Here is a 12,984-nt window from a genome sequence, read left to right as displayed (position 1 = left end):
ACCTGACTATCCCAACAAGACTAATATAATATATCTGTACCCGACTATCCCAACAAGACTAATATAATATATCTGTACCCGACTATCCCAACAAGACTAATATAATACATCTGTACCCGACTATCCCAACAAGACTAATATAATATATCTGTACCTGACTATCCCAACAAGACTAATATATCTGTACCTGACTATCCCAACAAGACTAATATAATGCATCTGTACCCGAAGCAACAAAATAGACAAACAAAATACCTTTTTTTTTTATCCATCCGTATGTAAAATAAATCACTACAGACGTTTTTTTTTAATTAAAATTGTGTTAACTATGTACAAATGTGTTGCACTTTTTGGAAGGAAAAAAAGCCATTTCATGCTTATCAACATGAATACAAATAAAAATATAAAAAAACATTGTCTGGATGATATCATGATGAAATTACACAAACACAATCTTATTCTTACAAAATACAACAAATTACAGATATAGACTAGCAGCAAACACAATATCCCTCTTGATTTTTGTGATACCTATAAGGAAAAACAAAAGAAATACATGACTATTTACTTGCTAACGCCAATGTACACCTACAGACGAAGACTATTATTACAGTCTAATGGGTGCCTCACAACAAACTGGTCCATACAACTCGACATTTGTTACTGTTGGGGTCCAAATGTTACGCACAAGTTTGTAGTAATTTAGTTTCCAAGTGTCTAGCTAAAACCTAACACAGAACCTAGTGTACAACAGACCCGAGGGTTACCTCCACAGACTGCAGAGGGCCCGAGGGTTACCTCCACAGACTGCAGAGGGCCCGAGGGTTACCTCCACAGACTGCAGAGGGCCCGAGGGTTACCTCCACAGACTGCAGAGGGCCCGAGGGTTACCTCCACAGACTGCAGAGGGCCCGAGGGTTACCTCCACAGACTGCAGAGGGCCCGAGGGTTACCTCCACAGACTGCAGAGGAAGTTTTAGGACCAGTCTGCCAAAAATATCTAAAAAGCCATTTAACAAGATTTGCAGTTGAGAATGCTTCCTCGTCCAGTAGGCTTAATCTGGTTCTGGGAAGCAGGCTACAAGAGGGAAGTAGGCAGAACAAATTTACCCTCTGCAAACTTGATCTACTAGTTTAGACTATAGTTGAATTCTCTGAGCTGTGTGAGGATCGAGTCAGCCAGTGTGCATAACAGATCTTACCATCTGCAAACTTGTTCTCCAGCTCGGTGTTGCCGATGGCCTTGGCTGCCTGACACATCTGACGCAGCAGTTCTTCCAGGCGACGCATACAGCGGATGATACTACCTACAGACAGGGATCAATATGCAAACAGACAACTCAGCGCAGGGAGACAGAATGATACTCCCTTTAGACCGACAGAACAGGAGGGGTTAAACTAAAGACCGACAAAACGGGGGTGTTATACTAAAGACCCGACAGAACGGGAGGGGGGTTTATACTAAAGACCGACAGAACAGGAGGGATTATACTATAGACCCGACAGAACGGGAGGGGGGGTTATACTAAAGACCGACAGAACAGGGGGGATTATCCTAAAGACCGACAGAACAGGGGGGGGTTTTGACTAAAGTCCGACAGAACAGGGGGGATTATACTAAAGACCGACAGAACAGGGGGGGTTATACTAAAGATCGACAGAACAGGGGGGGGGGGGGTTTACTAAAGACCGACAGAACAGGGGGGGTTATCCTAAAGACCGACAGAACAGGGGGGGTTTATCCTAAAGACCGACAGAACAGGGGGGGGTTTTGACTAAAGTCCGACAGAACAGGGGGGGTTTTGACTAAAGTCCGACAGAACAGGGGGGATTATACTAAAGACCAACAGAACAGGGGGGGTTATACTAAAGATCGACAGAACAGGGGGGGGGGGGGGGGTTTACTAAAGACCGACAGAACAGGGGGGATTATACTAAAGACCGACAGATGGGGGGGGGGGGGGGGGGTGTGTGTGTGTTATACTAAAGACCGACAGAACGGGCGGGGGGGGGTTATACTAAAGACGGACAGATAGGGGGGGGTTATACTAAAGACCGACAGAACAGGGGGGATTATACTAAAGTCCGACAGAACAGGGGGGATTATACTAAAGACCGACAGATAGGGGGGGTTATACTAAAGACCGACAGAATAGGGGGGGTTATACTAAAGACCGACAGATAGGGGGGGTTATACTAAAGACCGACAGATAGGGGGGGTTATACTAAAGACCGACAGATAGGGGGGGGGGGGGGTTATACTAAAGACCGACAGAACAGGGGGGGTTATACGAAAGGCCGACAGAATGGGGGGGGGGGGGGGGGGTATATAGGTAAGCATTAAGGGGTTAACTGAACCACTCCGCGGTACCACGAGCACCAACCACACCAAGAATCCCCCGGTCAGTGACCACACCCTCACTCACCGAGAGAGAAGAGAAATACTCCCTCTTACTCACTTCAACTCCTCCTTAGTAAAATACAACCACAGTTTCCAGTCAAGGTTAGCATGGAAGCCAGAGACAATCTCAGAAAGATCTAATAAATGAACATGGATCTCGTAATTAAAAAGGGAGCTACATAATTTACTGCTCATGTCAGGGTGATGTCCAGAGCGTTCTCACAGTGACTGAGAGAATGAGAGCATTAGGGGGGGGATCGGTTTCAGCCATTTCTCATTTTAAATCCTCTACTCTCATGGTGCCTTATAAAGGGATACTTCGGGATTTTGGCAATAAAGCCCTTGATCTACTTCCCCAGACCCCAACGAACTCATGGATACCATTTTGTCTCTGCGTCCAGTATGAAGGAAGTTAAAGGTAGTTTTGCGAGCCAATGCTAACTAGTGTTAGCGCAATGACTGGATGTCTATGGTATCTACTAGCATGCTAGACGTTACCAAAGACTTCCAGACATTACACTAATGCTAGTTCGCAACTTCCTTCAAACTGCACATAGAGACATACAAATGGGTATCCCTTTAAAGCTACAATCTGGGATCCGTTTTTCAGCTCAATTTATTTTAGATTACAGATTGGGTATAGGGAAATGCAGGCCTAATCCCACTCAAATTCATAGACAGTGCCACTCTTGATGTAAGGACAGTCCATTGCACGCACATGATAGTTGTAAACATTTTGAAGCTATACATTTCAGCCCATTGAAGTTCATCCAGAGAGGCCTTCAAATCTGTCCTCCTTTGAAGAGTCTCTCCCACTCCAAGCCCCCAACTATGTGCCTCTTTCAGACAAAAACAATTCCTGACAATATATAATGGACCAAAGCCAAGTCAGAATGCAGAGAAAACCATGTGTTTCAACCGAGTTCCTCACCAGGTCTTTTGGCTCACCTTCAATGACCTACTACATGAAAGATGCCAAACCAAATAGTTTTATTAACTGCTAGTTGTAGACATTGGAAACAGAAAGACCCCACATGGAAACAGAAAGACAACAATTGAAAGCGCTCAGACATCCATTTCATTGACATTGGGGGCAGGCATTAAGCAAGTTACCTTGCACTGACTAAGTTTGATAAGATCACCTGCTAAATGACTAACATGCATGTATAATTTACCTTCAAAGATGTCTGACGTCCTGCATAAGAACATTTGGAAAGAGCTAACCATTTCGTAGTTCTGTACAGGTATTAGGGCGACAGGTGTCGGTGGGGTTGTTACCTTCGAAGACATCGGTCATCTTGCAGATCTGAGCGAAGGTGGAGCCGTTAGCCCAGGTGTAGACCACATCCATCAGGTGAGGCCTGAACTTGTCCAGGTAGGTCTCCTCATCCACCTCCAGTTTAGCCTCTGCAGACACCTTAGCAATGCGCTTGGCACACTCCTGACAACCACAACAGACAGTTCAAGAAAACAGACATTGGATAATAAATAACATGCTCGAGCTCAGAATAATTATTGAAGTTGTTTGGGTGCTGAATCCTTGTAAATAGAAAATTAAATGGACAGGAAAGGTATCATTAACTTAAACTTTATTTGTAGTTTCCTGTTCATCTCAAGCAGCCCTTCAAATGAAGGCAAACACTCAGGCAGGGAGACCCAAATCTTTCACCAAACATCTAGATTGTAGACTGTGGACCTAGCTGGATTTGCAGAATGTGCCAAGTCTCAGCAGACAGAAACAGCAGTAAGTCAATAGAATAGGTAAACTGATTGGCTGCCAAGTCTCACATAGATTACAGTCTAGTTAAACATCAATGCTTTGGTTTAACATGAACTAAGTATAAGAAACCACACACCTGAGAAGCAGACTAAACCAGGTCTGAGGGGTGTGTCATAAAGCATCATCACCACGTATCCAGTTTGCTACCATGCCCATTGCAATGCTATATTTTCATTATTTTATTTATTTAACTAGGCAAGTCAGTTAAGAACAAATTCTTATTTACAATGACAGCCTAGGAACAGTGGGTTAACTGCCTTGTTCAGGGGCAGAACGACAGATTTTGACCTTGTCAGCTCGGGGATTCGATCTAGCAACCTCTCGGTTACTGGCACCACTAAGTTATTTAATCATATTTATAAAAGCCAGCTGCTAAACTCATTGGCTGTGCCCCAAATACACTACTTTTGACCAGGGACACACATTGATCTTGCTTTGTAACCTAGGCTAACCCCCTGGACAGCTCCTATTCCGCAGCGTCACGTGGAATGTTTACCTGCATCTGTCTCAGTGGTCCAGCCAGCTGCTCTGTCAGCTTGGGCATCTCATTCGCCTGAGGGAAGGAGGAGAACACAAACATGACGTTAGTCTAAAACTTTGGACACACCGCGACCACCTGCTGTGTGTCGAAGAGCAGAGGCTGTTTTCGCCAATTCAACATGAAGAATAGTTGGAAAATCAACAGAAAATGTCAGCCGATGTTGTGGTCCGGGGCACTCGGCAGGATAACTGATCGGTCTCTGCTCCAGTACTCCTAAGTGTCAATAAAACATTACTTCCGTCTGTCGGTTATTGATTTAAGAAACATGCAGAGTGACCCACTTCAGTAATGGGACGAAGCCCTCAGACTGCAGAGCATCTCGTTTTACTGTGACGGCTAAATGTATCTTCTCTAAAGGATACGGTTGACCTTAACAGATCTCAAACTATGAAAGGTCACAATATTTTGTCCTTAGCTTCAAATTGGTATGTCCTTTGTTAGCCTGACTAATGATAGGACAATGGATGCCAGCGGGGCACCCAGACACTGGACGACAGTGGCATGTGAATGTCACAGAGACTATCTGCTGACAGACAAGAGGGACAAGAGACGGATACTTGCAGGCAGTAGATATGACATATAGAAGACTAAATTGCAATGTAGTCTCGTACTACACCGGCTCTGAAGCGCTTCGGATGTGGCAGGGCTTGCAAACCATTAGAGACTACAAAGGGAAGCACAGCCGAGAGTTGCCCAGTGACACGAGCCTACCGGACGAGCTAAACTACTTCTATGCTTGCTTCGAGGCAAATAACACTGAAACATGCATGAGATGCACCAGCTGTTGCCGGAAGACTGTGTGATCACGCTCTCTGCAGCCGATGTAAGACCTTTAAACAGGTCAAAATTCACAAGGCCGCAGGGCCAGACGGATTACCAGGACGTGTACTGCTAGCATGCGCTGACCAACTGGCAAGTGTCTTCACTGACATTTTCAACCTCTCCCTGTCCGAGTCTGTAATACCAACATGTTTTAAGCAAACCACCATAGTGTCTGTGCCCAAGAACACTAAGGTAACCTGCCTAAATGACCACCGACCCATAGCACCCACATCTGTAGCCATGAAGGGCTTTGAAAGGCTGGTTATGGCGCACATCAACACCATTATTCCAGAAACCCTAGACCCACTCCAATTTGCATACCTCCCCAACAGATCCACAGATGATGCAATCTCTATTGCACTCCACACTGCCCTTTCCCACCTGGACAAAAGTAACACCTATGTGAGAATGCTGTTCATTGACTACAGCTCAGCGTTCAACAACATACTACCCTCAAAGCTCATCACTAAACTAAGCTAAGGACCCTGGGACTAAACACCTCCCTCTGCAACTGGATCCTGGACTAACTGACGGGCTGCCCCCAGGTGGTAAGGGTAGGTAACAACACATATGCCACGCTGATCCTCAAAACAGAGGCCCCTCAGGGGTGCGTGCTCAGTTCCCTCCCGTACTCATAACTGCACGGCCAGGCACGACTCCAACACCATCATCAAGTTTGCCGATGACACAACAGTGGTAGGCCTGATCACCGAAAAGACAGCCTATAGGGAGGTGGTCAGAGACCTGGCCGTGTGGTGCCAGGACAACAACCTCTCCCTCAACGTGATCAAGATAAAGGAGATGGACGACAGGAAAAAGAGGACAGAGCATGCCCCCATTCTCATCGACGGAGCTGTAGTGGAGCAGGTTGAGAGCTTCAAGTTCCTTGGTGTTGTTGGATTCTGGGTGAAACTTTGAACATTGTTATACTCAGAAGTATAGGAGCATTAGATACAAAAGAGACATGAGGGGTGCCATAATGAAGCTTGGGAGGGGCTGAGTGCAGGGAACACGATCGCATCTGGCAGTACTGAGAACCCGGTGAAGGCTCATATCACTTAGCGTGCCAGAGACCTACTAAGGTCTACTTTTAACAGATTGACCGGCCGCTGCCTGGAGTGAGTGGAATTTGTTATTGGGGAGGTCTGAAATTGAGCTAGACAAGACAAAATGTTTTCAAACAATTGACACAGGAAATCCTTGAGGGGAGAGGAAGCCCCAAGAGGATGTACTGGAGATGGAATCGTAAACTCAAGAGATAAGGGCACGAGGTTACTGCAAGGTAATAGGTTAGTGTGCTTTTGTTGATGTATGTATGAGTGTATGTATGTATGTGTATGTATGTGTATGTATGTATGTATGTATGTGTATGTATGTATGTATGTATGTATGTAAGTAAGAGGTGGCGTGATGGCATGGGGAAAGGAGGATTATTTATCTGGCCAAAAGTGTTTTATCTGATTGCGTAGGAAATGGTGTGCATCGGAGTGTGTTCCCAGTGTGTGTGTGTGTCTTACATTCTCCTGGAAGACGAAGACACTGAGCAGAGCAGTAACCTGTTCTGCAGTCAGATCGTTGAACAGACCGTTGAACACCATCTCAGTCAGCAGCAGCTCATCAGCACTGGATCAAACAGAACACAGCTCTAAGATCAGTCACATTGTCAATACATTTGTTGTTGTTGTTTTTTTATACACAATATACACCGAACAAAAATCTAAATGCAACATGTAAAGTGTTGGTCCCATGTTTCATGAGCTGAAATAAAAGATCCCAGAAAAGTTTCATACGCACTTATTTCTCAATTTTGGGGCACAATTTTGTTCACATCCCTGTTATTGAGCATTTCTCATTGCCAAGATAATCCATTCACTTGAAGTGTGGCATTTCAAGAAGATTATTAAACAGCACGATCAATTCACAGGTGCACCTTGTACTGGGGACAATAAAACACCACTCAAAAATGTGCAGATTTGTCACACAACACAATGCCACAGATGTCCCAAGTTGAGGGAGCCTGCAATTGGCATGCTAACTACAGGAATGTATCAATTCCTCAATGAATCATCCAGAAGGTGAGGTTAGTACAGGTGCATCAAAGCAGGGACCGAGACAGAAACTGTTTTTCAATCTCAAGGCCATCAGACTGTTAAACAGCCATCACTAACATTGAGTGGCTGCTGCCAACATACTGACTCAATATCTAGCCACTTTAATAATTAATAATTGGATGTAATAAATGTATCACTAGTCACTTTAAACAATGCCACTTTATATAAAGCTTACATACTCTACATTACTCATCTCATATGTATATACTGTACTCTATACCATCTACTGCATCTTGTCTATGTCGTTCGTTCTTCGCTCATCCATATATTTATATGTACATATTCTTATTCATTCCTTTACACTTGTGTCCTCATAAGGTAGTTGTGAAATTGTTAGATTACTTGTTAAATATTACTGCACGGTAGGAACTAGAAGCACAAGCATTTCGCTACACTCGCATTAACATCTGCTAACCATGTGTATGTGACCAATAAAATGTTAGATTTTTTAGAAGTACAGGCTACCTGGTCTGCGTGCAAATGTAGGCATATAAATGTGCACATTTGGGGATCTGATAGCATTTCTGATTGGTTTAATGCACCACCACTTATGAGCTGTGGAGCTTCTCGTTCTGCCCCTGAACAGGCAGTTAACCCACTGTTCCTAGGCCATCATTGAAAATAAGAATTTGTTCTTAACCTTTATTTACCTAGGCAAGTCAGTTAAAAATAAATAAATTAAAAATAAATCTTTCACCTCGAACAGCAAGCAAACAAAGTGTGTTTTTACATCCATTGAGAATTACAATACTTCCTCAATTAATTTGAATAATCTTTCCAGCTCTATCCCTTTTGATAACCACTCAGCATGAAACGGAAAAATATAAAAATCCAGTTGAACTGTCATAAAGTAGGCCTACCTGATTACTTATCCCGTGCGCAAATATCCTACAGCTGTGTCTGTTCTGAGCTCACAGGAGGTGGAAACTGAGGGCCCAGAATATTTTATACAATGTTCCAAGGAGCTTCAGGCCAGACCCAAGTTAATAGTTGATACAATGTTTCAAGCTGTTGCAAACAGGGCATGCATAGCCAATGTGATTTAAAGGTTTTTAAAAGAGTGTATTTTAATTTGTATTAATTTTTAGCCTCTTTCTCCCAATTTTAATTATAATCTTGTCCCATTGCTGCAACTCCCCAACGGGCTCGGGAGAGGCGAAGGTTGAGTCATGCGTCCTATGAAACATGTCCCACCAAACTGCACTCCTTAACACTCGTCCGCTTAAACCGGAAGCCAACTGCACCAATGTGTCTGAGGAAACACAGTTTAACTGACGACCGAAGTCAGCCTGCAGGCACCTGGCCCACCACAAGAAGTCGCTAGAACGCGATGAGCCAAGTAAAGCCCCCGCCGGCCAAACCCTCCCCTAACCCAGACAACGCTGGGACAATTGTGCGCCTCCCTATGGGACTCCCTGTCACGGGCCGGTTGTGACACAGCCTGGGATCGATCCCGGGTCTGTAGTGACGCCTCAAGCACTGCTTTGCCTTAAGACTGCTGCACCACTCAGGAGGCCCAGGATATTTATTTTTATCAGGTTGTTTTCTACCTGCAGGCTGCAATGTTTTAATTTGTTGGCTTTATAGGTTATTTTTACATAGATGGCAATTGTTACTTTATAGGTTTGTCTCATTTTCATTTGGATACAATTTTGATTAACCACATGATAATGAGTCAGATACGAAGACATAAATTAAATTGTTGCACCTAAATGCGCATATGAAAACCAGAATTTGAACGCAGATCGGAAGAAATGGTAAGATAAATTGGCATTCCACATTAGAAAATTTGCCTACTCTTTTTTTTTTGCCTATTACTGGCAACTTCAGGAGCGTAATGGCGGAATCTGCGAAAGCCAGTAGGAGCGGGAGAATGGTCGGGACAGGTGAAGGTTTTTTTTTCTGGTTATCTTGATCTCTGGCTCCCTTTTGAGTAATTTGTGTCTTAATTAATCAAACAGTGAGCTTAAAGCATCAGACAAGCTCAATGCATTTATAGTTGTTTTTATCAAAACAAATAGGGTGTTACATACACAAATAAATGTTTTAATTTTGACCAATCGATTGGTCGACAGAGCAGACGACTTTCGGGCAACTAAGATTTTCTTCTTATTTTTTCGGGGACAGCCCAAATGCCCCGTAATGTGAAATCTAAAGATCAGGGACTAATGAATTCATTTAAATTGACTGATTTACTTGAATGAACTCAGTAAAATCTTTGAAATTGTTGCATTTATATTTTTGTTCAATGTATATAACTGTTCTAAGTTGAACAACTCTGTTCGCAGCAGCTCATCAGCACTGGATCATACACAGCAATAACACAGGTATCAGATCTGTCACAGTATTGTTACAGAGAGATTCAATAGCAAGGTAATATACACACTGTTCTAGGATCAATCATAGTATTATAACAGAGAGGGGTTTAATACGGCCTTAAAACAGAATTATAACATAACCTTGCTTTTAAACAGGTTGCATGATAAGATTGGGCTCGGTACATCTGCTATTGTCTGGTTTTAGATTAGAACTACCTAAGATATACATGTATCCATGTGGATGGGATTAAATCTGACTGATGTAGGTTGTATTCTATGTCCTGTGCTTTTCATCATTACCAAAATACAAATTTTGGGGTAAACTGCTGCAGATGTTCTTTTCCTTACCTGCTGATCTCACAGGCCACTCTGCCCTTCATCTCGATGACATCAGAGGAAGTAGCGAACCCCAGACGTCTCAGGACACGCTTCCTGCACTTCAGCTCGTCCATCTGCAGGACGGTCCTAGCCTTTTTCAGCTCCCGCTTGGCCCCTTTAATGTCCCCTGCAATCTGACAGACAGAGAGACACGGGATAACATAACTGCTTAAAATATTACCCTCTAGTAAGGATAAAGAAAATAGTCTCTGTGGATCAAAAAGGGGCTTAGGCATTGCAGTGAGAGTTGGAATTGGAGCAGCAGAATTTAAAACATTTTAAAGACCCTAATTTTTGTGTGTACAATTTAGCATTTTTACACCAATTTCCTGCAATTCTCCATGGAGTCAAGACGCATTTTATCAGCTTTAAACTTCATTTCCTACAAGTCTACACATTTTGCCATGGAGCGGAGAGAAAATGTTGCCCTTTTAAAGCAAATTTCTCAGGATTCTACATATTCTGCCATGAGGTGAGAGAAACTGTTGCCGTTTTCAAGATAATTCCCTGGATTTTGCCACGGCTAATGCCGTTTTTCTGCTCAGACTTAAAAACAATACTGGTAATTCATATTTTCAATTACCCTGATGGTCTAGCTTTGATTTTGGTGATTGTTAGCGCACAAAAATTATATCATTATAAAAAATAACACGTTCAAAAGTTTGGGGTCACTTAAAATGTCCTTGTTTTTGAAAGAAAAGCTAATATTTTGTCCATTAAAATCACATCAAATTGATCAGAAATACAGTGTAGATGGTGTTAATGTAAATGACTATTGTAGCTAAAAACAGAAGATTTTTAAGGCAAATTGATCATTAGAAAACCTTTTTGCAATTATGTTAGCACAGTTGAAAACTGTTGTTCTGATTAAATAAGCAATAAAACTGGCCTTCAGATTAGTTGAGTATCTGGAGAATCAGCATTTGTGGATTCGATTACAGGCTCAAAATGGCCAGAAGCAAAGTACTTTCTTCTGAAACTCGTCACTCTATTCTTGTTCTGAGAAATTAACGCTATTCCTTGCGAGAAACACCAGTCTCAATGTCAGTGAAGAGGCGACTCCGGGATGCTGGCCTTCTAGGCAGAGTTGCAAAGAAAGGCAGATTGGGGGGAAAAGTGTTATGGACAGACAAATGTAAGTTTGAGGTGTTCGGATCACAATGAAGAAGAGAGATGCAGAAAAGTGCTTGACGTCATCTGTCAAGCATGGTGGAAACAATGTAATGTCTGGGGGTGCTTTGGTGGTAGTAAAGGAGGAGATTTGTACAGGCTAAAAGGGATCTTGAAGGAAGGCTATCACTATTTTGCTACGCCATGCCTTGTGGACAGCGCTTAATTGGAGCCAATGTCCTCCTACAACAGGACAATGATCCAAAGCACAGTTTCAAACTATGTAAGAACTATTTAGGGAAGAAGCATTCAGCTGGTATTCTGTCTAATGGAGTGACCAGCACAGTCACCGGATCTCAACCCTATTGAGCTGTTGTGGGAGCAGCTTGACCGTATGGTACGTAAGAAGTACCCATCAAGCCAACCCAAGTTGTGGGAGGTGCTTCGGGAAGCATGGGGTGAAATCTCTTCAGATTACATCAACAAATTGACAACTAGAATGCCAAAGGTCTGCAAGGCTGTAATTGCTGCAAATTGAGGATTCTTTGACGAAAGCAAAATTTGAAGGACACAATTATTATTTCAATTTAAAAAAATCATTATTTATAACCTTGTCAACGTCTTGACTATATTTCCTATTCATCATTTTGCAACTCATTTCAAGTATGTTTTCATGGAAAACAAGGACATTTCTAAGCGTATCACCATTTTCTTTCCTATAAACTTTATATCTGGTTTTAGTTTTACATTCTAAAAATGTATTTTAAATTCGTATATAGACTTAGGCATCCAAAATATATGCTTAGGCGGCCCGGCCAAGTGCTTCTATGGCAGAAAAATCCCTGCTCTCAGTGCAAACAATCCTTTAAATGTACTATTTTAAATCATATAAATTAAATGTTTTAATTGTAATGTAAATAGCCCAGTGGCCATTTGATTAATTGTTCAGCAGTCTTATGGCTTGGGGGTAGGAGCAAGATATAGTTAACAGTTAACGTCTCGTACAGAGCTAATCCAGTTTATTCTCCAGCGATTGTACGTTGGCCAATAGATCGGACGGTAGAGGCAGGTTACCCACTTGCCACCAAAGTCTCACAAGACACCCCCATCTCCCCCTCTGTATCAGTCTTTTCTTCACGCGAATGACGGGGATTTGGGCCTGGTTTCGGAGAAACCGTATTCTTTTGAGTCGGACTCATTAAAGAGAAAATCTTCATCCAGTTTGAGGTGAGTAATCACTGTTCTGATATCCAGAAGCTCTTTCGGGAGTATTTTCGAGAAAAAAAAATGTAAACTTTATATAACTAGGCAAGTCAGTTAAGAACAAATTCGGCCAAACCCGGACGACGCTGGGCCAAATGTGCACCGCCCTATGGGACAATCACGGTTGGATGTGATGCAGGCTGAATTCGAACCAGGTCACTGCAGTGACGCCTCTTGCACTGAGATGCTGTGCTGCGCCACTCGGGAGCCCAGAGTGGAGTCGGTAGCAGCAACATTATGTACAAAATAAGTTACAAATA

General features: G+C 42.9%; 1 protein-coding gene across 2 annotated transcripts in view; it reads right to left on the bottom strand.

Annotated features, from left to right (window-relative positions):
* Window positions 1-434: 434 nt before the first annotated feature.
* The window catches only part of mtrex (Mtr4 exosome RNA helicase), a 55,865-nt gene continuing 43,315 nt past the window's right edge, over window positions 435-12,984 (bottom strand). For both annotated transcript variants that reach the window (XM_036936984.2, XM_090191773.1), the window contains 6 exons: window positions 10,322-10,485; window positions 7,062-7,167; window positions 4,678-4,734; window positions 3,680-3,842; window positions 1,203-1,307; window positions 435-531 (listed from right to left, as the gene is read on the bottom strand). In XM_036936984.2, coding sequence (XP_036792879.1) covers window positions 479-531; window positions 1,203-1,307; window positions 3,680-3,842; window positions 4,678-4,734; window positions 7,062-7,167; window positions 10,322-10,485 — 648 coding nt within the window. In that variant the 3' untranslated portion in view covers window positions 435-478. The remainder of the gene's footprint in view (window positions 532-1,202; window positions 1,308-3,679; window positions 3,843-4,677; window positions 4,735-7,061; window positions 7,168-10,321; window positions 10,486-12,984) is intronic.

Source organism: Oncorhynchus mykiss, chromosome 12 (assembly GCF_057628025.1).
Source record: "Oncorhynchus mykiss isolate SJ-2025 chromosome 12, ASM5762802v1, whole genome shotgun sequence".
In the NCBI taxonomy this organism is placed as follows: Eukaryota; Metazoa; Chordata; class Actinopteri; order Salmoniformes; family Salmonidae; genus Oncorhynchus; species Oncorhynchus mykiss.
The sequence above is the reverse complement of the archived record's forward strand: the minus strand, read 5'-3'. Positions and strand labels throughout refer to the sequence as shown.